Here is a 25305-nt window from a genome sequence, read left to right on the forward strand (position 1 = left end):
GCACCTTCCATCCTATAAGATCCCAAAGCAATTTACAAACTATAGGCTATGTTCTGACTGCATAGGAAAATATTCCCAAGTGGTTGAATTAATATGGTACTAAAAAAAGCTGGACGCCATCAGAGATTCATCTGGCCTCGGGTTCCCAACCAGTGACAGCAGCAGTGGGGATTTTACAAAAACAACCAGTCATTCCTGGTACAGACACAGCTTAGAAGAGAATGGGATGAGAAAATGACAAGGCTACAAAAAGGGGCCCCATTCTTTTCTCAATGACACCCGTGTAAATCTAAAAGCACTCCATTGAAGTCAGCAGAATCTCTCCAGATTTCCTTGAGAGCGGAATTTGGCTCAAGGAGTTCAAATGAGCCCATCGTAATCTAAAATTCTGTTCTCACCCTGATTTTGCTCAATTGTGCCCAATTATAATTAAGCAAAAACGAAATGCGCACACATAAACACGACACTTCTACAAACCCCTGCAGAGTGAAGAGGCTGAAACTGCCACTATGCACCACGACCATCAAACATCTTTTTGTCTTATCTGCCAGCCACGCAACTCTATACTGTGTTATGAGGTGTGTTGGTAATTGTCTGATGCTGGCACTGGGCCTTGAAAAGGAAATGGTGTGTGTCTAAGTGCAGACAAAGCTATTCAGGAAGTCACGACAAAGCAGCTTTCCCCCTCTTGCTTGGGCCAAATTGGAGCCTTTGGACTTACTCCTTCCATGGCTTTAAAAGAAAAGAAAGAATCTCTCTCAACTGCCTTGGCTCTGGAAACAATAGTTAGAGGCTAGAAGGTGATTTCAGAGCTCATTTGTTTTTGCAGTGCACAAGCCCCTTTCTCCTCACATCATTTTCTAATAATTTTATTGTCAGCATCTCGGACTATAAAACCGAAGAGTAAAAGCCTCAGTTCCACTTGAAATAGTAAATAATAATAATAACAATACAATCTTTTTCTTTTCTTTTGGCCTGATCTTCAAATGAACCAATTTTGTTTCTTCTGACACTGTATTTCCTGCTGTTGCTGCAGTTCTTTTTAAAAATGAGATGCACTGATTAGCTCACTTGCTCCCCCAAATAGTATTCGGTTTGGAGCTCAACCTTGTTTATGGTAAATTATTACCATTTTCAACCTATATGCTGAAGGAAGGGGAAAGGGTGGGATCTAGTGGTCAGAATGTACGGCTAAACACACAGTCAGGAGTGCTGGGTTCTACTCCAGCTTCTGCTCCTGACTCAGAAAGTAAGGTGGCACAAGTAATCGAACCTTTCTATACCTCAGTTTGCTCAGCTGTAAAATGGGCTCATATCATGACAATGAGTATTTGTGAATCACAAGCAGCCCCTTGGATTTCCTCAACAAAACGCTTCACTGTGATAAAACAACAAAAACAGAGTCCAACGAGTGACTGATCAAAACAGCAGGCTAACCAGATTCCAGACAGCTCTCTGCTTTGAAGTATCCTCCAAGCTGCTGCCCTAAACAACGAACCCTGTCTACTTAGAGACAGCTGCAGACAAACACATTGTTACAGCTAATGTGTCACCAATTTTTGCTGTTCCAAAGATCATTTTTGCTTCCAACACAGTAACTCAAACTTTGAGGGGCCCAATTCTCTCAGCACTGGGCTCAGATCCAGCATATACATGGCCCCAGCTTAGATCATATTCATGCACTCTGCGGCAAGTCAACCCATTAATTCCTGAACTAAAAGTTAACAGTGAAAAGCACAGAACACTGTATTTACCTTCCTCTTGAGGATGCCGTAAGGGTTAATTAAAGTTTATAAGGAGCTTTGATATATTTGGATGAAAGGCAAATGATTAGTATTACAAATAGTGCCTTGATAAATAAACCAGTGGATGCCTGATGAAACTGTCATCACCGCGCATTTTCTGAATTCAAATGTTAACGATGATCGAGCCCTGCTCCCAGCACGTACGCTCAGCACATACCAGGTGAAAACAAAGAAAAGAGCTGAATGGATCCATTCTGGAGCCTGGACACACAGACAAACGGAGCTCCAGGAGCCACACGTATAGACTTGGCCATTAGTGGCACAGTCTTTCATTGCCTTCAATTGAATCAGCTGCCTAAGGAAGTAGCCGCCCCACTGCAGAAGTCTGTTATCCCCAGCCGACCAGCTGACATGAAGGTCTATCTCCCGTTGTCTAATGCGTCCAGATACGGACCCAGTGCAGGGCTATCTTCATTAGTCTGGAGACAGACAGACAGTCTTAAAAGGGTCTGTCTACATTACAATCAGGAGGTGTGATTGTAGCATGCGTAGACATAACCAAACCAGCCTTGATCTAGCTAGCTCAAATTAGAAGGGCAGTGCAGCCACAAGCGAGCTGTCAGAGTACAGACCCAGGCAGCTTGTACTCAGGTGGCTAGCTACTGTGAGTCCAGCTAGCAAGAGCAAAGCTCTCTCAGGTCTGTCTACATGTGCTGCTATGATATCTCCCCATTGCTGTGGAGACATACCCTGCCACAGCCATTCTGGGAAGAGCAAACAGTCCCACTAAGCTCAGTGGCCTATTGACTCTGGAACGTAATGGTGTCAGTTGGAATTTCAACTTTTTAAGCAGCCTCATGGACAACAGTTCACAAAAATAGCAGATGATTAAGAGAGCTTGTGTGAGATATGCCACCCAGGTCACAGCTTGGTCCAAGAATCAGAAGACCTACTGTATGTTGTTAATGCCACCACCTTGGATTATTTGTCCTGAAAAAAGTTATCCTTTGTTTACTTTCTGCCCTTCCACTAGATTGGTCAGCTTCACTTATTGTTTCAGAATAATATGCTAAAGCTGAAAGTGTACTGCTGGCAGAGCGTGCATTGCATCCTCTCCTAGTGGCTGACCTAGTAGTATATAGCAGCCCACAATTGCTACTAGCTAATGGAGTAATTCCTTTCATTTAAGTGATAGAGATCTGTGCTTTGGTGTTGAAGGTCCTGGTTTCAAGTCCTACCAACGACCCACAAGGGAGCTCATTAGGCAAGCCATGAAAAAAAAAAGTCAAACTAAGTAGCCGAGTTTGGAAAGGCCAGAAGACAGGGAGAAATAAATCATTACGAAGAGCTGGGACCTGAAATGTTCCTCAACAGCTAACGATAATGGATGTAGTATCTGTTCTGCATCCCACCTTGAAGGGACTCGCCCACCTCTTGTGACTTACATTCACAGCTTGGGGTCATGTCTGATCCTTGGTTGCTTCTGGCTATTCAGACCACAGCAGTGGTCAAGAGTAATTCCCAACCCCCATCTGCTTATAGCAAGGAGAATGGAATCCATTTTCTCAGATGGGAGACCTCAGCAGAGTGACTTGTGCACTTGTTTCCTCTAGACCAGCTCACTGTACCACAGTCTGTCTAGGGCTGCATCTTCAGACCACTGGGAAACAGCAATATAGAATGAGACTGCCTGGTTACTTAGCCACACTTCTGCAAGAAGCACATTACCCTGAGCTGAAGAGGTACCACTGGCTTCTAGTTAGTTACTGGGTGCAACTCAAGATGGCACGTGTGATCTAGGAAGCCCTATATCATAGCTTGGGACGTGCATATCTTAGAGACCTGCTTTTCTTCTTGTGTTTTAACCCAGCAGGCATTATGAGCCTGGATGCTCAAGCAAGGTAGGAGGCTCAATGGGGAGCACTCAACTACCACCCAGCCAAACAGCACTTGAGCTGGCTTTCAGGGCATGTTGTCAGATCCCTTCAGCCAGGCTTAAGGGACCCTGCACTGCAAGCTTTGCTCATGTGAGTAGGCTTTACACACATGCACAGTCCTATAGAAGTCAATAGGAGTACTCCCATGAGTAAGAATTACTCACATGAGCAAAGCTGACAGCATCAGGCCCAGCCCAAGGGGAGGGGCTAAACAGGCGAGCAGGCCCGTACTGCAGGAAGGTCACTGATTCAGCTTTGGATTGCTCTGAGAGACGTTTTTTAAATACTGACTTGTGCATGTGCTTCGAATCTAATGATAAGTGTCTGGAACACAGCAAAATACATGTAAACAGACAGGCAATCAGCAATCACACGCATCCCATTGGGAGGGAGACGGCTGCCTCCATCCTTAACCAATGGAACTGGACATAAGTCAGATGTAAAACATTCTCAGCTACATCCCATTCATCTCCCATAGCAAAGGCAGTTTAGTGGCATCACCGCACATGCACTTTGATGATGCTGTTCAGAAGAGACCGTATAAGTCCCTTTATATATTAATAAGGGACAGATTCACAACAGATGGAATTCAGCACAGCTCCACTAAAGGCAATGGAACAAGGCCAATTTATACCAGCTGAGGATCTGGTCCAAGGTCTCTTTCCCAGCTGATCTTCCTGTCACATTGACTCCCGCAGCGGCTTTGGAACCAAGAAGGGGAAGAGGGAGAGAAAAATCAATTTAATTGCAGCTTAGTAAGCAAATGTGCTAAGTGTTGCTGGCAAAATGTGAGCACTTTATTGGGAGGGGAGGGGGGGAATGGCTCTTTTCATTGCATGGGAAAGTGGGGTGATAACAAATCTACCAGGCTGTCATCTGGTTTTCACCCCTTCCCCTTCTTTAAACAGGAGGAAGCCTCCAAGAGGCACACAGCTAATGGTAGATATTTTGTGCTTGTACTATTCCATTTAATAGTCAATCCACTGCACCCTTTGTTGTTATCTGACACGTAATTACCCTTTCATGCAAAGTGTCTCTCTTTAGCAGATCCCAGTTTTGCTTTCTCCGCAGATACATCCCAGTGATTGGTTTTATTGCACCAAATGCTGGGCTGTCCTCGTGGAAGGGAAATGGCTCTAACTACATTTCTCTTGCACAGCTGCAGCACATTGCTTGTGCATTTTTTATTATTTCTCCCATATTTTCTTTTCCATCAGCACAGAGACTCAAGCTAACAAAAGTACCAAATTGGCATCCTCCAGGGGCGTGTGCGTTGCCAACCCTAATACCATCTGCAGAGCTTGCATATAAAGCAACATGTGTGCTCACAGGGATGGTGTTTTTAAAAGAGCTTGTTCAGTCATGTGCAAAATACTGCACCCGCCTCTGGGATTATGACATCGAGCTGAGAGGTAGCACCACTTCTAGGGGCTGATCCTGCTGCCACTGAAGTCACTGTCAAAACTCCCATTGACTTCAGTGGGCCAGGCTCAGCCCCTGAATGACTAAAAGGGACTGACTGTAATGGGGCTGCTCAAAGGCCTTGGTGCTAGATGAAAGCAGGGCTCTTCGCTCCGGAGCTGAAATCCAACACTCATTACTGCCGGTGCCTTCTGCCAATCTTTGTGGTTCTTTGGTCACGAAAGCTGCCCAGGCAGCTCCTTCCAAACAGCTGTCCTATATCTGGAAAAAGTTGTCATTCCCTTATTTATATCCTGAGTAAACAACGTGCGTCCTTCCCAAAGAACAACAGCGCTGCACCAAGTACATCTTTGTATAAAACCTCTACTCAGCTACTAAGACTTATCAGGATAGAATAATAATGTACCAAATACATTGTATATACTTCGCTGTATGGTGGTGTTATGCAGAACACTGCTCCAAGTATTAAACCTAAAATTTGTATACTTACCTGTGCTTTATACATGTATATTTACCTGGGCATTGGCCCATAAATATCATTATAAAGCACTGAGAGTTTTTTTTAAATGGTTCAATAGACTATACCTTATACTTTCTGCAAAAGATCTTATTCCTGTGACAAATTACTGTGGTAGGGGAGGAAAACAGTGATCACCCTCACTCTCTTTGAAATGGAAACTGGTATGAAGATCTTCCCACAAAGATGATGCTTATGAAAGGCACGAAGCCACTGCACCAAATTGCAGCATATACATTATATATGTAATTTACTGTATATTGTGTAGCACCCAAAGTGTGCTAGGCACCCTTCAGCCATGCAGACGGATACAGTCGCTGTCCCAAAGAGTTTATAATCTGAGAGCAATTTGGGGGCAGATTTTCAGAAGAGCTCACTCAACGGGCTGGGTTCTTCAGAGCTCCTAGGGCAATCTGGTTATAAGGGTCACAATGGGAGCTGCTGAGCGGCTAGCGCTTTAGACAGATTTGGGGCCTAAGTGAGAGCTGAGCCCCAGTTGTGCGCACTGAGCACTTGAAAATCTGGCCCTAAGGTCTTTGGAAAAAAACGAACAGTCACTTCTCCTGACACCCCTCAGATGGAACAGAGCAGCTGTTTAGCTGCCCACAGCATTGCCGTGCTCGAAATGGAGAGTACTGTTTCCACCTGGAACTTTAGGGGGAAGTTTAGGTAGGTGGGATGCAGTTCTCGGAGTTTTGCCAGGATACCAGGATTACAAAGGTGCCAGGAGATCTTGCAGTATAGCACCCCCAAATATTCGGGTGAGATACAAGGCTCAGCACTGAATCAAAGAGGACAATGCCTCCTACTAAACTGTCACCAGCACTTCCCACAGCATCTAGGTCAGTGGTTCTCACTGTGTCCCTCATGGCTCTGAATCAGGGACGTCCAGGGCCAACTGTGTTAAGACGAAAATCTGTATTTGATTATGAACCAAATGTGTGTTCCCTGAGCTTCACCCTGTGACTTTTTAGCTGACGTGTCTGTGTCCCTCTGAGGAGGAAGCAGAGGGCCCTGCCTCCCTAGCTACCTCCCACAGCTTCCGCTGCTGCCCTAGTACTAGCCAAGCCAGGAGTGCTTCCAGCGCCAGCTGTCCAGCCCCAGCTGCAGCTGCTCACCAGTCCCCCTGCTGGCCCCCTTCTGCATGGCCGGGGAAGGAGAAGAGTAGCTCTTGCTGCACAATCAGCCGCGGGAATATGGAAGATGAGAATAGGAGCTCTCCTGGCTCTGCTACAGCTTAGGGAAGTGCCTGACAAAGGTCCTCTCCCCAGCACAGCCACTCAGGGTACCCTAGAAAAGAAGAAGCTGAGAACCAACACCAGGTAGGCGAAAGGAAGCAGAAACCACCTGCAACTCCACTCCCAGCGTTTCTCCCAGCACTGGGGAGTCCTTAGCAGGCACAGAGACAGCACCTACACCTCTCTGTCTCTCTCTCTCTCTCTCTCTCTCCAGAGCACCTCGTGCAGAGGTGGAGAGGCAGCAGCATGTTGCATTAGCACTATCCTCAGCTGGCATATGACCCCTAATGAACTGTTGCCAGCTGGCACAGGTTACAGCAACCCCTAAAATATCAGAGTTCTGGCTAAGTAGCACAAAGAGAGCAGAACAGGCCAGATACTCTGCCCCACAGTGCTGATTGTAACCGCCTGACCTTTCTGAAAGAACATTTGGCCCTCAGACTGGCCACTGCCGATCCAGGTGTTTCATGCAGGACTCCCATCCACATACTACTCTAGTTCAGAGCTATTTAGTTTAGGAATTCTGACAGGATTAACCCAGAAGGTCAGACAGTCACAAGCTAGCCTGAGCCAGCCCCAAAGGAATAAAGATAAAAAGCAACATGGGGGGGGGGGGGGAGAGGGGGAGAGAATGACGTAAATCTAACCCTCCTGACACTGAATATATAGAAATTCTTTTAAATAGTTCAACGGCCTTCTTCATAATGATCTTCAGAACCGTATCTTCAGAGTATTTCTACCAGGGTCCTGCCAAGGGCAGTCAGGACCAAGAGTCAGAGCAGGGTCAAACCTAAGGCTGAGAGTAGCAGGGGAGCTTGCAGTCAAGTTCCAGGCCAGGGTCAATAGCAAGGATCAGAGTCTGAGTCAGGTTTCAGGGTCCGGGGCTGGAGGCAAGGTCCAAACTGAGCTGAGATCAAAGCCAGGAACTGAGGATCAAGAATGGTCATGGTAGTTACAGCAGATCCACACTGTTGCCTGGACACTTCTTGGAACGACCCTTAGGTTTGTAGAGGGCAAGGAGCCAATCAGGAGCCATGAGGCTGCTGCCTGTCAGACCCCCTGAGGTGGGACTTCCCACAGCAGCTAATGGATAGTGAGACACAAATTAGTTACAGCCACTGCTGGGTGACCGCATGGAGGTGTTCGCTGGCAGCTCTGTAGGCCTGTCTTTGAGACTCACTGGGCCTTCCAATCTCAGTCCAAGAGTGAATGGCTTTGAATTTTCTTGGCAGCGTTGGGGACTTCTCAAAATCTTTGTACATTCTTTCAGAGAAAAAAGAAATTTTTCTCCTCCTTCCTCTAAAATGTCAAACAAAAGGTTTTTTCTGCATCCAAGATTTATTGGGCTTCTTCTAAGTAAACAGCCAGCAATTTTTTGCCCTTTTTAAAATTTTTCTTTTTTTTTACAAGCACAAAACACTGGAAGGTTCCTGGATGCCTGATGCTCATCATTTCATAAAGTAAACAGGCCTTGTTCAATCAATATTTATGCCCCTATCACTCACAGCTGCACCATGAAGCTGTAATGGAATGTAAGGGGGGCAAATTCATTCATTGTAATTACCAGTGAAAAATTAACAAGGGTTTCATTTACTGCCTATTGTTTTTCAGATATCTCAGAGAGGCCACTCATGCGCAGTCAATAGATTAATTAAACAACACAGATAATATAAGCCTGACACCGTTTGTCTATGACAGTTTTATTATTATTATAGTCAGCTGAGTTTTGCCTGACCAATTGGATTGCTAAATTCTGACAGAACTTTGTGTCCCGCTCAATGTTCAACAAAGACGCAACTGTTAGCAACCCGGATGGATACTGTGGAAGAAAACTATTTTCAAAGCCTAGCTACAGTTAGGAAAGTGACTGAGAAAACAGCTCCTTCTTATTCAGCAGGTCTGCTCCCTGGCTCATCTGAGTCACACAAACACAAAAATGAGGGTGTTGTTTTTTATCACTGTTAGACATGCAGCTGAAATACAGGTATGGGAGAGCAAACTAGATTTGATTCTAACAAATTTATTTGAGCATAAGCTTTCGTGAGCTACAGCTCACTTCGTCAGATGCATTCAGTGGAAAATACAGTGGGGAGATTTATATACATAGAGAACATGAAACAATGGGTGTTACCATACACACTGTAACCAGAGTGATCACTTAAGGTGAGCTATTACCAGCAGGAGAGCGGGGAGGGGGGGTGAAACCTTTTGTAGTGATAATCAAGGTGAGCCATTTCCAGCAGTTGACAAGAACGTCTGAGGAACAGTGGGGGGTGGAGGGGGGGGAATAAACATGGCGAAATAGTTTTACTTTGTGTAATGACCCATCCACTCCCAGTCTCTATTCAAGCCTAAGTTAATTGTATCCAGTTTGCAAATTAATTCCAATTCAGCAGTCTCTCGTTGGAATTTGTTTTTGAAGTTTTTTTGTTGAAGAATTGCAACTTTTAGGTCTGTAACTGAGTAACCAGAGAGATTGAAGTGTTCTCCAACTGGTTTTTGAATGTTATAATTCTTGACGTCTGATTTGTGTCCATTTATTCTTTTACGTAGAGACTGTCCAGTTTGACCAATGTACATGGCAGAGGGGCATTGCTGGCACATGATGGCATATATCACATTGGTAGATGTGCAGGTGAACGAGCCTCTGATAGTGTGGCTGATGTGACTAGGCCCTATGATGGTGTCCCCTGAATAGATATGTGGACACAGTTGGCAACGGGCTTTGTTGCAAGGATAGGTTCCTGGGTTAGTGGTTCTGTGGTGTGGTGTGTGGTTGTTGGTGAGGATTTGCTTCAGGTTGGGGGGCTGTCTGTAAGCAACGACTGGCCTAAAAGTTGCAATTCTTCAACAAAAAAACTTCAAAAACAGACTCCAACGAGAGACTGCTGAATTGGAATTAATTTGCAAACTGGATACAATTAACTTAGGCTTGAATAGAGACTGGGAGTGGATGGGTCACTACATAAAGTAAAACTATTTCACCATGTTTATTCCCCCCCTCCACCCCCGACTGTTCCTCAGACGTTCTTGTCAACTGCTGGAAATGGTCCACCTTGATTATCACTACAGAAGGTTTCTCCACCCCCCTCCTCCTGCTGGTAATAGCTCACCTTAAGTGATCACTCTGGTTATAGTGTGTATGGTAACACTCATTGTTTCATGTTCTCTATGTATATAAATCTCCCCACTGTATTTTCCACTGAATGCATCCGATGAAGTGAGCTGTAGCTCACGAAAGCTTATGCTCAGATAAATTGGTTAGTCTCTAAGGTGCCACAAGTACTCCTTTTCTTTTTGCGAATACAGACTAACACAGCTGCTACTCTGAAACCCTAGATTTGATTCTGGCTCACGCATCACCAGTTTGTTAGTGTTCTAGACATGCTGCAAAGCCTGCCTTTACTCCTGGACATTTCAGGGAGGGCATTCATTGACGAGTGTCATTATAGGTCCCATCCTGTGACCATGCAAGTCAGTGCCAAATCCCCCACTGGCGTCAATGGGCACAGGATCAAGCCCTCCATTATGTTAAATTGGCAGACTTGTGTTCATGTTGGAATACACAGTTCAGATAATTAATGTGTTAAGATCTTAATTTTGGCAGTGTACATTGTTGTTTTAATCTATGTTAAACACCTCCAGGAGACTGGCACTGTAAAACCTGGAGAAATTAAAAAAAGAAAGATTATCAGCTGAACTCTGGATGCAGAATCTTTCCAGCTGGTGCTGATGCAGAAAGAATGCAATGTGATATTCAGATCCCAATTGCAGAACTGGTAACCACCTTTCTGACTACGGGCCCAGCCTTGCAGGGTGCAGAGCAAGGGTGCCGGAACCTTTGTAGAAGTGTGGGAGGTTGCACAGTGCCCCCCACTTCCCCCGCCCCAGTTGCTTATAGAAGGAATTGTGGGTCCTCGGCAACTTATAGAAAGCTCTGATCACTTCAGAGGATCACCCCCCCCCACACACACACACACACACACTGCATTTTAACATTAACCATTCCCTTTTGTTGAACAAACTATATCTACAGTAATAGTTACAGGATATGTCATGTCATATATTTTGCGGTTTAAATTATTTTTTATGCCCTTCAGTGTTTGTAACTCCTCCTTGGAAACATGAAAATAGCATTTGTTTCTCCAGGAGGTTTTTAGTTCCATGTTTCTTACCATGACATTAACAAGGCCTTGATATTTTTGATAGTTGGAGAGTCTTCTGGGATGCCTAGATGTCTCCTTCCTCCACGGTTCAGCCCCACTCATAAAGGTCCTGCTCTCCTCTACAATCCATCAGCTATGCTTCATCCATACACTAGCGGGAGCAACAGGGGGCTCCTTGCTCTTTTAAGGCCCTCCCAAGCCCCGCCAGCCCCCGAAAGCGAGAGGCCAACCAAGCTGGAAACCTGACCACTGCCAGCATCAGCACAAGCATTGGGAATTGGGTTTGCCAGCTCAGTGCCACTAAGCAGAGCCCACTGCATGTATTCCTGACAAACCAATCTGCGAATTTACTTGTAATTAATCCAGCATATCAATTCCTCTCATTATTTCTTATCTAACTAAATTATTAATTTCTATGTGGGTTTTTTTTAAAATGAAAGAAAGACAAAACTCCTGCATAAAACACAGGGAGGCAGTGCTGTCTAGTGGTTAGAACAGGGGCAGGGACTCAGAATTCCTGGATTCTGCTCCAAGCTCTGACACTGACCCACTAGGCGGTTTTAGGCAAGTCATGGATGACCTAATTTTCAAAGGTTCTGAGCCACTCTCTCTCCCTTGAGTCAATGGGCACTGGACATGCTTAGCGCCTTTGAAGGCCTCAGTTTGTTCCGCTGGAAAACAGAAGGGGCAGGGGGGATTGGCTGACACTGATTAATGCTTGTGAAGTGCTTGGAGATCCTGAAATGAAAGGCTCCGTAAGTACAGAATATAAACCACTGAACCTCAGCTGATCAGAAACACAGAACTGCTGTACAGTTGCTCCCTCGTAAACCATCCAGCAGACAGGATTAATTTTACTAATCCCTTGCTTGCTAACTGGCTCACCTGATTAGGTGTCTGCTAGACAGCAGACACAAGAAGACAGTCACACCATTCCAGCGGGACTCGCCTCACCTACCTTTCTTCACAGCTTGATGGGACTCCAAAAAGAACAGAAGAGAAGCACAAGAACGTTTTCCCCAGCCAGACAGATAAGATTCAAACTGTCCATTGCAAATGCAAGTGGCAGCTGTAGTATCAGCCTGGATGGCAGCAGCCGATGCACTGGGGACTTCATTCCATAACCAGCAAGGCGAGACACCTCTTGTGACTTTGAGTGGGACACATTTTTAATTCCATGCCCCATTGTTACTATGAGCTTATTGCTTAAAATAAAGGCCTCAGCAAGAAGTCCCTGCTTGAGTGAACTGCTGGCAGTGTCTTCCTTGGACAGGAAATGTTCCATGGCAACTCCTGAATGTGATAAAGGGCTGACTTGATGCAGCCATTAGCCAGTGATGCTCTGAATTAGGAAGGAAGGAAGAAAGTGACTAGAAGAAAAGTGGGCAAGGCTAGGAAAGAAGCAGAGAGAGGATCAATAAGGTAATAGCTACATCTACACTGCAGCTTGGAGCATGCTTCCCAGTGTGGCTAGACAGATATGCTAGCTCTGCTTGAGATAGTGCCCTAAAAATATGCAGTGTAGCCAGGGGTAGCAAAGGCAGTGGCTCAGACTAGCCACCCAAGTACATACATAGGGACTCTACGGGTTTGTACTCAGGCGACTAGCCCGAGCTGCAGCCCATGCTTCGCCGGCTACGCTGCTATTTTTAGCGCACTAGCTCAATCGGAGCTAGCGCGTACCTGTTTACCCATGCTGGGAAGTCTGGTCCCAGCTGCAGCATAGACGGAGCCGCAGAGTGTGCGGTGCAGGGAGATAAAAGTAAGAAAGAGGAGGTGAAATCAGGTAAAATAAAACAAGCATGCTCCTATCCATTCTGCCAATAGAATATCAGCATAGGGAAAGCATAGCCACTGTGATAATGTCCTGGATTCCTATGTAGGAGACTCGGGTTAGATTCCTTAGGCCTAGTGCTCTTCTCACCAGTGTAGATTAGGAATGCTTTGCCATGGAGGTTGATGAATGGAGACACCTCATTTCTCCATTAGGAGTTGCACAACCAGTTTACCCCATTACTTTACATATGGTGTTTCCGCCATTACAATATAAGCTCCTTCTAGGAAGTTGGAGAGGGTGAGGAAGACCTATCTGCATACTGCAAAAGTATTGCTTTCTACTGGGTTAGCAGCTAGCCAATATCCAAAGTACATAACCTCATGGCCAGACGATTGTACTGTCCTATACCCAATGACCTGTTCTCCCTTTATTGCTGCTTCACTGGCTTTGATGCACATATATGAAACCAGATTTGGATCCCTTAAGAGGGGTTAAATGAAGTGACATCATGTTCCTTTCCTCACAACTAGCTCATATTTCATATTACTCAAAAGTAGTTTCCAAAGCCAAAAATGTAATGCACTAAAAAATGAATCTGTACTGTATGAATCTCAGGGGGATGCAACTGTTTTGATGGAAAATTCAGAGGAAATGAAGGAGAGGCAATTGCAGCTGTCAGATTTCCGGAGTTATGGCAACTTGGCAGGTGTAACTTAGAAATTTAGGGCCAGATCCTGTAGCCATGAGGAAATTACCCTTCACTTTGAGGGGGGAGGGATAGCTCAGTGGTTTGAGCTTTGGCCTGCTAAACTCAGGGTTGTGAGCTCAATCCTTGAGGGCGCCATTTAGGGATTTGGGGCTTTGAGCAGGGGGTTTGACTAGTTGACCTCCTGAGGTCCCTTCCAACCCTGATATTCTATGATTCAATAGGAACAGGATCAGGCCACTAACAAGGTGGTTAGCAGTCCAAAGAGCAGGGGAGAACACAATCTGTATGTGTTCTGTGGATATTCAAAGGGGGCTGTAAAATGAAGAATCAATTCTACTGCAACTGTTGTTAAGTAAAAAGGTTCATTTGAAGGAGAATACAGGACATCATGGCTGACAAGCGAGGTTTTATTTTGCCGTTTTGAAGAGTGCATTTTCAATACAAGCCTATTTACCCAAAGGGATAGTTATGGTTAAGAGAGCACTTTCATTCTAAACCTCTGTTTCCAGTGACTTGTTACCTTCCCCCACAAAAATGATCTTTGGGCCTGAAATTGCACAAACTCATTCTTCCATCCTAGATAGGAGAGATTATGGGAAGCCTGAAAAATCCATTCAGTCATTGTTGTTTGAAAAAAGCGTAAAAAACCAGTGACTTTTGCCACATGAAAACCAATGTATTTTTACCAATTTAGGAATTTTTCAAACAGAGACTTGGATTTAAAGTTCCAGACTTGGCATACACATAGTCATTTGTGAGAAATATCTTAAACAGACACAATTTATATTAAAATCATGGGCCAGATGCCCCTTTCAGTTACACTGGTGTAAATCTGGAGTGAAGATCTGATCCAAAGCCCTTTAAGATTCCCATTAACTTTATTGGTTTTGGATCAGATCCTAAACCCTCTGATTTCAACCAAGTCACTCCAGATTTACTGTTTCAGAGTAGCAGCCATGTTAGTCTGTATCCGCAAAAAGAAAAGAAGTACTTGTGGCACCTTACAGACTAACAAATGTATTAGTCGCTAAGGTGCCACAAGTACTCCTTTTCTTTTTGCAGATTTACAGTGGTATAATCAAAATCAGAATCTGGTCCCATGTATTTCAAACAGTCAGTTATTTACCACTGTTAGTACCACCATAGGTTATTAAAATGGAAAGAATTTTGAAAATGTTCCTGGTTTATGCTGCTTGCCTACTTTTTGCATTTCATGCAGTTTGGATTGTGAAACTAAACTGGTCAGTTTCAGTTTCTGTTTCTAGTAAGTTGCAGGTTGCTGTCTCATGCACTGTACAATGCTGTTCTTTGGGCCCAGAACTCTGAAGGGGAATGCTCAAGTCCAACCAGAAACTGCTTTCACTGAGACAAAAACGAATGTCTTTGAAATATTTATATTCATATTAGGACCCTGACTTTTTTGTTTAACTACATAAGTGTAGTGATTTAAACCAGTTGATGGCATCTGCAGCTCTGCCACAGACTCACTGTGATGGACAAGTCCATTAAATTCTCTCTGTCTGCTTCTCTATCTTTAAAATGGGTATAGTCATGCCTACCTCAGAGAAGGGTTGTGAGGATCATTCACTTATTGTTTATAAAGTGCTTAGAAATCCACAGATGAAAACTGAAAGTGTAAACTGCTTTCCTTGTGTGCTACATGTCTCCCTTTGTGCCTGATCCACAGAGGACACGGGTCTGCTAAAATACCCAGCTAGGGGACTTGGCCCAGATTCAGCGGTCCATCTGTATTCCACATAGCACACATTTAACTTCAGGAATGTGTTTAAGTCCCATTGGGCTTTGCTGAATAGGGATGGATTTAAGCACATGCAAAAATGCTTTGCTGAATTGGGGCCTTAGTTCTCCATTTCACACTATAGAGATTCATGCTTTTAGCCCTGGAGCTCCAATCATTAGTGATGATGACCATTACAAGTGTGCAAAGTTGTCTTCGTCACTATGCCGCATGCATCATTTTCTTACCAATTTAGTTATACACCAAGCACAGAGCTATCCAGAGCATTCAATTCAATTACTATTTTAAATTTAGAATACAAGGGAGTGTGCTCACAGCAAGCCAAATAACAAGAAAAGTTTATATATCTCTAACAGGCAAATATCAAACTTGAGACTGATCTAGGGAAAGGGGAGTGGATAGAAACATTAAAACTTTTGGCACAGATCGTATAAGCAGAAAACTAGAGCATGATAAAACTATCTAGCCGTGGTAAGGCCTGGTGAGGTCATAATTTGGAACACGTAGCGCAGTTACAGTCAGCATATAAAAACAAGTAGCATAGGAATGAAGATGACACAGCAGACAGAAAAAATGATACATGGACTTGAGAATCTTGGTTAGTCAAAAAGTTCAGAGAGACGTAGGCTGGCATTCTGAGAGAATACTTTAATTCCCAGGGCCAACAGAACAGGTAAGGGCTACAAGGCTAAGCACAGTGGTATCAGACACCTGAGAAGGTGGCATGAACTTCAGAGAAGGTGTCCAACCAGTAACAGGAACTGAAGCAAGAACGTCTGTACACGGGGCAGGATCTGACTCACACTGGTATAAATCAGGAGTAATTCCATTGACAGCAATGAAGTTACACGGATGTAAAGCTAGCTGGGGTAAGCAAGAGGAGACTCGGGTCCATCCTGAGCAGACAATACACAGATTAAAAACTATCAGAGGCAGCAATAGGTGCCACTAATCTGACTCGCAGAAAGGAATTAAGCAAGCCGCGAAGAGGGAAAAATACTTGCTGTACTGTATGTGCTTCATACAACTGCAAAACCTCTGGAGAGGGAGCAACCCGGGAGGGGCTTTCTGGCACCCACCCCTCCCAAACATTTCTTACAGGGTCCTTATCTCAGCTTTCACAAATGACAGAATGATCAGGTCGGGTCATATCCTTCAGATCTTACTCAGGCAAAACTCCTGCAGATGGCAAGGAAACCAGCGAGCTAATCTCCAGTCCCATCACAGCACACGCTGCTTGCCTTTGGGCTATGGCTAGGCTGCCCTGCAATCCTGTTCGCTCCTCCAGCCCTACATTAAAAACCCTTGAGGGGAGGGGGGGCAGGAAGAGATGGTGGCAAGGGTTTAATGGACAAATGTAAGCCACTGGTGATGATGCTCTCAGTGCATCATGCTCTGGTTTGGTTGCCTCCTCTAAGGGAAGTAAGAGCCTAAAGGACTTCACTGGGAAACTGTTGCAAAGAAGTTGGCATCCAGTTCCCCAAGCCAGGCTACAGCATGAGCACAGGGGGAGCGAGGGCACCGAACCAAGCGGTTCTCCCACCTGTGACTGTTCCCAAAGCTGCCCGTGTGCTCCGGGCATTTCCCCGCGGGACAGCTGGGCACACCACACTGCTCTTGCAAAGCCCCCTGGCGCCGATCCGGGCTGGACCCCAGCCACCAGTCCCCGAAGAGAAGCGGGTGCTCCTTACCTTTGGCGTCTGCCCTTCGGGTCCTGCCACCTCCAGCCTCCTCCTCGCCCCCAAGAAGAAGAGGAGAGCGGCGATCCCCAGGATCCCCAAGAGAGACAAAGCCAGCCGGCGACTCGGCCGTCTCATCGCTCAAAAGTCCCGCCTGGCGGCGAGGCGCGGGACAGAGGGGCTGGCACCCCCGCGGCGGGCGGAGCGCGACCCGCGGGCTGCTTCCCCTGCGCGGGGCACGGCTGGAGCCGGGGCTGCGCCGAGCCGGGGCGGAGACAGAGAGCGGCGAGTCCCGGGCTGGGCGCTGCGCGGGGCGGGGGAGGAGGAGGGAGCGGGGAGGGAGAGGCTGGCTCCAAGCAGGAGCTGCAGCGCCAGACGGTGTCAGGCTCTCCGGGAGGCAGGAAGGTGGCGGTGTGTGTCTGGCTGTGTCACCCGGGCTGGCAGCGCCCCGGGAGCAGGGGGAGGCGCTGCCGGCTGCGCTGATTCCCCTGCCGCTGCCAGCCCCGGCTCCTTCCCCCAGCGCCGCCGGGATCACACCGGCTCAGCCGCTGGGCCGGGCCCTGGAGCTCGGGGCGGCTCCGGACTCGGGGCGAGCGCTAGGCGCTGGGCGGAGCGGGGCGGGTCCGAGGAGATCGGGAAGGCTCCGAGCCCGCCTGCGGGGCAGGGGCCCTGCAACTTTCCAGCACTTCCGAGCCGCCAGGTTAGGCTCAACTCTCCGGGAAAGCGGGGCGGGGGCAACCTGCAGCCAGGCAGCCTCTCCCTGCAAGCTTGACCTGACCGGCTCCTGCCAAGCCGCCTGGCCACTGCTGTGCTCGGCGCTGCTCGGAGCCCGCAATGGCGAGGGGGCTTTTTCCAGGGGCAGGAGATTTACACGCCAGCAGGGTCCCTCCGCTCATTACAGTGCGCCTGGTTCTCCGCTCCCTCCGCCCGGGTAACTCCAGGGAAGGCGGTGGACCTACCGCCCGCCTGAGGCTGGTGTGATGAAGAAGAGGAGAATCAGGTGGTCTGTGTGCGGGTAGCCTCGTAGTTCATGGGTGATAGCCTGTGTCCACCCTCCTGCCTAGGGTGATTTAGGATTTTTAAAGCAGGCGGGGGCTTTATTTCAGGGGGGGGGGCACGAAGATGGCTTGTTTCTTTGGACATTACAGCACTAAAGTCAAGCGCTTGTGAGAATCAGAATGTTTCATAAAAGTGACCACGCTGGAACCAGAGGTTCTTTTACTGAGCTCTCATTAACAACGTCAGCGGCATAAGTGCAGGGGGCAGGGCAGGGCAGGTCTGCTGCTGTTAAACCACCATCCCTGGAACCTGGCACCTGCAAGTGAGCAGTTGAAGGACACCAGCAGGGTAGGCTGGGGTCAGGCCACTTCACATCGGTGGAGCATGTTTCAGGCTGAACAAACCCAAGGCCCATTGCAGAAATGTAACAAAGTGACATGGAAAGGGGTACTGTGGTGAAAGGAGGCACCTACTTAACATTACATAGGCGAGGCTAAGGTAGGACACGGGAATTAATTTATCCAATTGAAACAGCAAGGGGAATGGAGGTAGATAATTTAATTACTGGAGTTGGAAGAGAAGACGGAAGGCTTTAGACCTGACATGAGCCCTTAAAAAGTAAAATCATAATCCTCAACCCAGAATGGATCTGCTTGAGGTAGAGTGGTGGTAGCTCCAAGCAAAGGATAAGGTACTGTTTTATTACTAGTATGAGAGCCAGGGATGAGGAGCAGTAGCTAAGGCCCTGCTCCTGCAAGTGGTTCCCTGGCATGGGATTTCTGAAGTCACACGGAGTCCCAATGACTTCAGTAGGGCTCTGTGTAGATACAGGGGTTGCCTGCCATGAACAATTTACAGAGTAAGGGCTTAAGGTAGATAGAATATTGTAACTGGAGTTCATTTGGGATCATACGCTGCTAGAAAGACTATAGTAAACACAACAAAAAGTCACATTTCAGACCCGAGCTCAGTTCCCTTCCCCAGCTTACTACTTTTCCATTTCTAACCTTGGCCAGAAGTGAGTAAGCTGACCCTTCCCTGGCCCGAGAAGATGGAATAAATTAGATATCAGAGCAGATGTGAATCATTCGTGTTAGTATAAAAGCTATAGAACAAATCCCCATAAAAACAGGAACCCATGCATAAAGCAACATATGGAAGGAATCAGAGATAAGCTGTCAGAAAGCTGGGCAGTCCACTGCACTCTCTCCTGTGCATTTTTCCCACTGCTTCTGTTTTTATGATTTCCTCCAGTTGTTTGTGTCACTTATTTACTGTTTGCAGTCTCCATCCTTTGTCTGCTTTTGATTTATTCCAAGGCTCACTGACTCCTCTTTTTATATAATCCATGCCTCTTAGGCCTGATGTGCTTAGAAAGATGCCCAGATAAAAAATTCATTAACAATGAGACATTTAATCTTTTCTTTGTTTTAAGGTTGTGTGACTTTTCTGTCCAGGGGGTTTGTGGAAGGATAATGTGACGAAATCCATGTCCATATGCAGAAGTTTTTAACAATGGCAGAAGCAGTTGGTGCTAGTGTAGAGAAGACAGTCTTTGCAAGAAAGCAGGGTTGAGCTCCCTCAGCACGTGACTAAGGAAAACAGGTGCTGCAAGAAGTGGGGTTAGTAAATGTGATTCTACCACTCTTCCTACTGAGTTATTCTCCTAGCAGTCTGTATGCAGCTGAAGAGGGCCATTTTTTTCCAGGAGACAATACAGAGATTTTTTCCCCCTTGTGAAAAATAAATTAATATTCTTCTGCCAGTTAATATGGTTAAAGAGTCCAATGTTCTAGTAAGATTTCAGTTGGGGCGATTCTGTTTACATATAAACTTTGTCCCTAGTTTCAACACATACAGTATTCTCAGGTTCCCACCTTACACTGTTTGGTACTATTAAATGGAGTGGAGAACATGCTTATAAAAGTTGCAGATGAGATCAATGAGGGGGCGGGGCTGCCAGCACTCTGAAGGACTGGATTTGAATTCCAAATGACCTTGACAAATTGGTCTGAAATCAACAAAAATGAAATTCAGTAAAGACAAGTACTGCGTGTCGGAAGGTGGAAAAAAAATCAAATGCACAAATACAAAATGGGGAATAACTGGCTAGGTGGGAGTATTGCCGAAAAGCCTTAGGGGGTTAGAGAGGATCATGCTCTGATGCAGCTGCAAAAAAGGCTAATATTCTGGGGTCTATGAGTAGGAGTGTAGCATGGGAAAGAATTGTCCTGGTCTAGGCAGCGCTGGTGATGCCTCAACTGAAGTACTGTGCCCAATGCTGGGTGCCATGATTTAGGGAAGATGTAGATAAATTGGAGAGAGTCCAGAGAAGACCAACAAAGGTGAGAAAAAGGTTTAGAAAATCTGGCCAATGAGCAAAGGTTAAAAAAGACTGGACCTGTTTAGTTTTGAGAACCAAAGACTGAGGAAGGACCTGATAAGTCTTCAAATATATTAAGAGTTGTTATAAAGAGGATGTGATCAATTGTTCTCCATGTCCACTGACTGGCAGGCCAAAAAGTACGAGGCTTAATCTGCAGCAAGGGCTATTTAGGGGAGATATTAGGGAAACGTTTAACTATAAGGGTAGTTAAGCTCTGGATTAGGTTTCCAGGGGAGGTTGTGTAATCACCCTCACTAGAGCTTTTTAAGAACAGATTAGACAGACACTTGTCAGGGATGGTCTTGGTTTACTTGGTCCTGCCTCAGCACAGGGTGCTGGACTTCGACTTCTTGAGGCCTTCAGATGTAGGCTTCTATTCATATTCTTCTCACTTTCATTGTGCTCCCCCATCTGCTTCTTGTATCCAGTGAGTTATAAACTAAGTGTGTGACAGCCTTTTATGGCAGGGACAATCTCTTTATTAGATTAGGGTACGGGGTCTGGCACATTGGAGCTCTGATACAGTACCACCATACAACCAACCCTTTACTTCAGTATTGGCATAGATCCTGTGGTTTTGTCAATGCAACACAGCTGTTGGAGTTTTTAATGGAAGCTAGTAATTTTGTTCCCACCTGGTCCTCAACATTTTTCTAGAATACTTCACAGTGGGTCAAAAGGATAAAAAAAATGCAGAAGGCACTTGAGCATGACAACTCACTGGTGGATTAAAATCTTGTCTTTTTTACAGTACAGACTTTTCAATAAAAAGTTTATAGAATGGCAAAGGAAATACAGTACAAATTAGATTACAGGTAAAGGTAATAAATAAGACATGCCTGACAAAAATGCAGTCAGATGATGCTCTCTCATTACGTTGAGAAACAACTCCCTCTACTGAGGGAAAGAGTTATTGACAGGAGCCCAGCTAATGCAATAAATAGCCAGTGATTTATGTATGACAAGTAGCTCGGAGCCCATTCTCCAGTGCATTGCACCTCGTGGTCATCTATACCTGTGTAAGATGGATGTAACACCACTACTGAGACTGCAGAATTCCAGTCTGATAACGTTCTATAGCTTCTTTGCACGGATGTCAGTGACTCTGCAAAGTATAAGAAAATCCCGAACGATGGACCGATGAACCACACAAGGGTCTTGCATCTGTAGGCTGAGGCAAATCGCACACCGTAATATATTTAGCAGGCGATCATGCAAGCCACAGAAAAACAGTTCAGAGGAGAAGGAGAAAGTACATTCATTAGTTAGGAAGTTATATTTAGAGGCGAGCTGATTTTACACACACACACACACACACACACACACCCCAATTCCCATCAGTTACATTGCTGCAACCACATTGCTGCCAAACAAGTTGTAGCAGTAGCAAGGAGAATTTGGTCCTCTGTATCTAGATAGATAAGAGCAATGGGGAAGAGTAGGTCCAGCAAAGCTTTGTGTGTTCCAATAAGAGGGCACCTGCCTACTTCTGAATATTTTGACCCTGGGGCTGTTTCCAACAGGTTGAATATTTTGGATTAACCATCAAGAGTAGCTCTTGGGGGAACATCAGGTGGACATGTCCATTTTCCCAGTTTGCTGCTCCTCAGCTGGTGCAGTAGCCGTGAGGCTGTAGAAAAGCCCCACTCTCTCAGAAAGGTGTTACAGCAACAGGTGGGTGACTGATACAGTATTTAGATCAACCTAGAGCTGAAACAACTTAGGAGGATGAAGGCAACCATAAAGGCCCAGAGAGAAGGAATTTTAGGCAAATTTGAGGAGTGGGAAATGATCAACTTAGAAATGGGTCACTAATTCCAGGGGTAGGGGAAATCAGGAGAGTATAACCAGGATCTGATTTTCTGGGTGGAAGGGCCGGGGTGGGGAGGGGGCTGTCTCAAAGCTCCATCTCCCAGTTGCTACCAGTGGTGCCCTGTGAATGTCATGGAGTGGGTGGAGAGAAAAGAATAATTGCTTCCCAGCATTTCAATGTCTGACTATGCAGAGTTGGTTGGGACATTTGATAAAATTAAGTTTCAACTAAATACGCTCTGCCATCAAAGGCAGAACATTTCAAGGAGAGTGGTTTTAACAAAGTTTTCCTCCCCAGCATGGATGGGGAGGACCTATCCGAGGCTGCTAATGTAGCCAAGCAAGGAGATTAGATGTATTCCTTCATCCCCTAGCTCCTGATAAGAGTGCTGCAGAGCCAGGATGGTGTGAGCCCAGGAGAGTGGGAGGAAAAGGTAAGTAGATATTTTCCTCTTCACCCATTTCCCTCCCAGCCCCTGGGCAGAGGCATACTGGTTGCACTGTGCAGTCATCCGACCTGAGAGGCAGTGGGCATGGGGGGAGGCAGATTGGGAGGAGAGAGAGAGAGAGAGAACGAACATCTCAAGTTGCTTTAACCAGCCTGTTCTGGCACATGCTCCATGTTAGAGTTCAGAGGAATCCAGCCCTCCTTTGCCAGAGGAGGGATTCGTTATGGGGCCTGCAGAAAGAGGAAATCCTGGAAGAGCTCCAAAACAAGCCTACCCATTTAGAAAAAGGTACACTTTGTGCTCCCTCTCCCACCCAAATGCCCTTGCACTGTAGCTTTCCGAGGAGAGTCACATTAAATCTGCACAACATTATACTCTAGACTAGCAAGCCCCCAAAATGTGTCCTCACCAACAGCCCTGGAGAAGGAACCCCAGAAACTTAGGTAACTGAGTATGCTTATGGGCTTGAAAGTGATTGTAAGTGGGGAATTACCCTGGGCCCATGAAATCTTTTAAACAAACAGCAGTTGAGACATTCTGAACTTGTAACGAAAGTGCTCAGCCATCAGTGCAGCCCCCCCGAGACCCAGGCAACGTGTTTGATATGCAGACTTGCTGGACTGAAATCTGGGCACATATCCTCAATCATAGGGCCAGATTCTCAGCTAATATAGGCTGGCATAAGATCTAGTGGAGTCAGAATGACACTAGTTTGCACCTGCTGAAGATCTGGCCCACAGTGTCAGAGGCGCTCACAATGGGTTAGGCCAATTAAACCAACAGGTCTAAACCCAGTGACACCCCCACTACATGATCTAGTATGGCAATTGCAACCAAGTTGGCCACTTGAACTAATAGGCCCATATTAAAGCCTGAAAGGGCCTAGTAACTAGTTTTGTTGGCTTGAGTGATACACCAATATCTCATGGCTTAGTTTTGTCACTACCTCCTCTATGAGGACGGATTTTAAAATGAAACTTGGAGAGGATACTAACATTCTTATTTTACCTACCTAAATTCACCTTCCAACTGCGACTGGATACTGCTGCCCATTTCCTGCCTTAAACTACTATGTAATAGTGCTTGACCACTGCTGCGTTCCACCATAGCAGTGGCTGCATATTATTTGTGGGTGAGCAATCTCTGTGTAAGGCCTTTTAAGATCATTTCTGATGAGGTGCTATATAGTACATACAAAGAATTGCTAAAATAATGTTAAAGGCTGCAAAATCAGAAGTTAGCAAACTCCAGAATTAAGGTTGCTTGCACAACCATAGTTTGGCTCCTTGTCCGTATGCCTTATGATACAATCTTTGCTTACAGGATCACGTACTATTCTTTCCATAGGAGCCCTGCCTAATTCAGTGCACAAGCAAATGGTCGGTTTTGTCTGTGGCTGCTTCAGGGTGACGCAAAAGACTCCGGAGTGTTTGGGACAGTGCAATTGGAATGTTTACAAAAGTTGGAGGAGCCAGTGGTTCCCCCCACCATCCCTCAGATCTTGTAACTTGACCAGATCTGGATTGTCAAGTGGACAGCAGCAGATACCTCTATGAGCCCACAACTATACCTCCTGCCAAGTTTCAGGTTCCTACTGCAAACAATGTAGTTTTCAGACCAGTTCAGAAAAAGATCAATTTAAAAAAAAATAAAGAAAGAACTACCTGTTGTTCCTAGCCTCTGTCTCGATGCTAAATGGTTCAGGCTTCTTCAATTATTCTTTTAAATCTCAACCTCAGAGAGCATACATAGAAAATTTCAGATTGAATGCTCAAGATTTGCTAGAATTAAAAGCAAGGGAAAAGAGACCTTATTAGGCAACCATCAGAGAGATGCTGCTGCCACAAAGGTGGGCTCAGATATCCATAAGGACATCCCCCATTTAAAAACAAAAGACACTATTTCTTTGTTGAAGTTTAGTTGCCTTTAATTCCTTTGGGGAGGTCATTCCTCAGGAAGAATTCCCAGCTGTGGGAGTTTGACACAAGAGATTCTGGTGTACTCTAGCACAATGAAAGAGTGCTCTTTGTATTAGCCTTTCTTCTGAGGGGACACCACACATGCAAAAACCATCCACACCCTAGAGTGAAGCAGAAATCATGGTTGATATTTCCAAAGTCATCTAAGAGACTTTGGACACATTCAGTGATTTTTCTTTTTAATGGAAGGTATGTCTATCTAAATCCCCTAGATTTAGACAGACAACGAAAAACATCTCAAGCCTGCTCCTAACCACAACCACATGGAAACTTAAAAGACTCCTGCATCAAGAGCTGCAGATGAAGGCACTGAAATCTCCAGCACAGTTCACTAGCTCTGCTGCAGGTATTGCACAGAGCACCACTTCATTTCAGGAAGTCTCAGAGTAGATGCCTAGAGACTTTGCTGATTGGCCCAAAAATACACACCAGAAAGATGAGCTTCACCCTTGGCAGTGTCTTTGTAATGCAATACAAATGCATTTCTCTTTGTTCCTAGGAGTCGGTTCATTTTAGTCCTTCCAGAAGTTAGCTCCTGTGTAGAGCAATGAATTCTCCAAATATGTATCCCCAAGGAGAAATCACACAAAACAATTGCTTCTGCTTATGAGCTAGCAGACTGAGTGTATAGAAAGTTTTCAGTACCTTTTCCATTGTCAGGCTAAAGGACTTCTAGCTTGTTTCACAGCTGCTGCCTGAATTGGAGATTCAAATTTGATGCTTTAAAAGTG

General features: G+C 45.7%; 1 protein-coding gene and 1 long non-coding RNA gene across 3 annotated transcripts in view; one reads left to right on the forward strand and one right to left on the reverse strand.

The window, feature by feature from the left end:
- The window catches only part of GALNT14 (polypeptide N-acetylgalactosaminyltransferase 14), a 190182-nt gene extending 172371 nt beyond the window's left edge, over positions 1-17811 (reverse strand). Inside the window, exon 1 of one of the 2 annotated variants that reach the window (XM_037895598.2) lies at positions 16962-17811. In XM_037895598.2, coding sequence (XP_037751526.1) covers positions 16962-17087 — 126 coding nt within the window. In that variant the 5' untranslated portion in view covers positions 17088-17811. The remainder of the gene's footprint in view (positions 1-16961) is intronic. The other variant, XM_037895597.2, reaches the window with a different exon arrangement.
- Positions 17812-17874: 63 nt separating this feature from the next.
- Positions 17875-24607, forward strand: LOC119565832. The gene is made up of 3 exons (XR_006289786.1): positions 17875-18446; positions 22521-22580; positions 23943-24607. It is a non-coding gene; the product is annotated as an uncharacterized LOC119565832 (long non-coding RNA).
- Positions 24608-25305: the final 698 nt, after the last annotated feature.

The sequence above is a fragment of the Chelonia mydas genome, chromosome 3, assembly GCF_015237465.2.
Source record: "Chelonia mydas isolate rCheMyd1 chromosome 3, rCheMyd1.pri.v2, whole genome shotgun sequence".
In the NCBI taxonomy this organism is placed as follows: Eukaryota; Metazoa; Chordata; order Testudines; family Cheloniidae; genus Chelonia; species Chelonia mydas.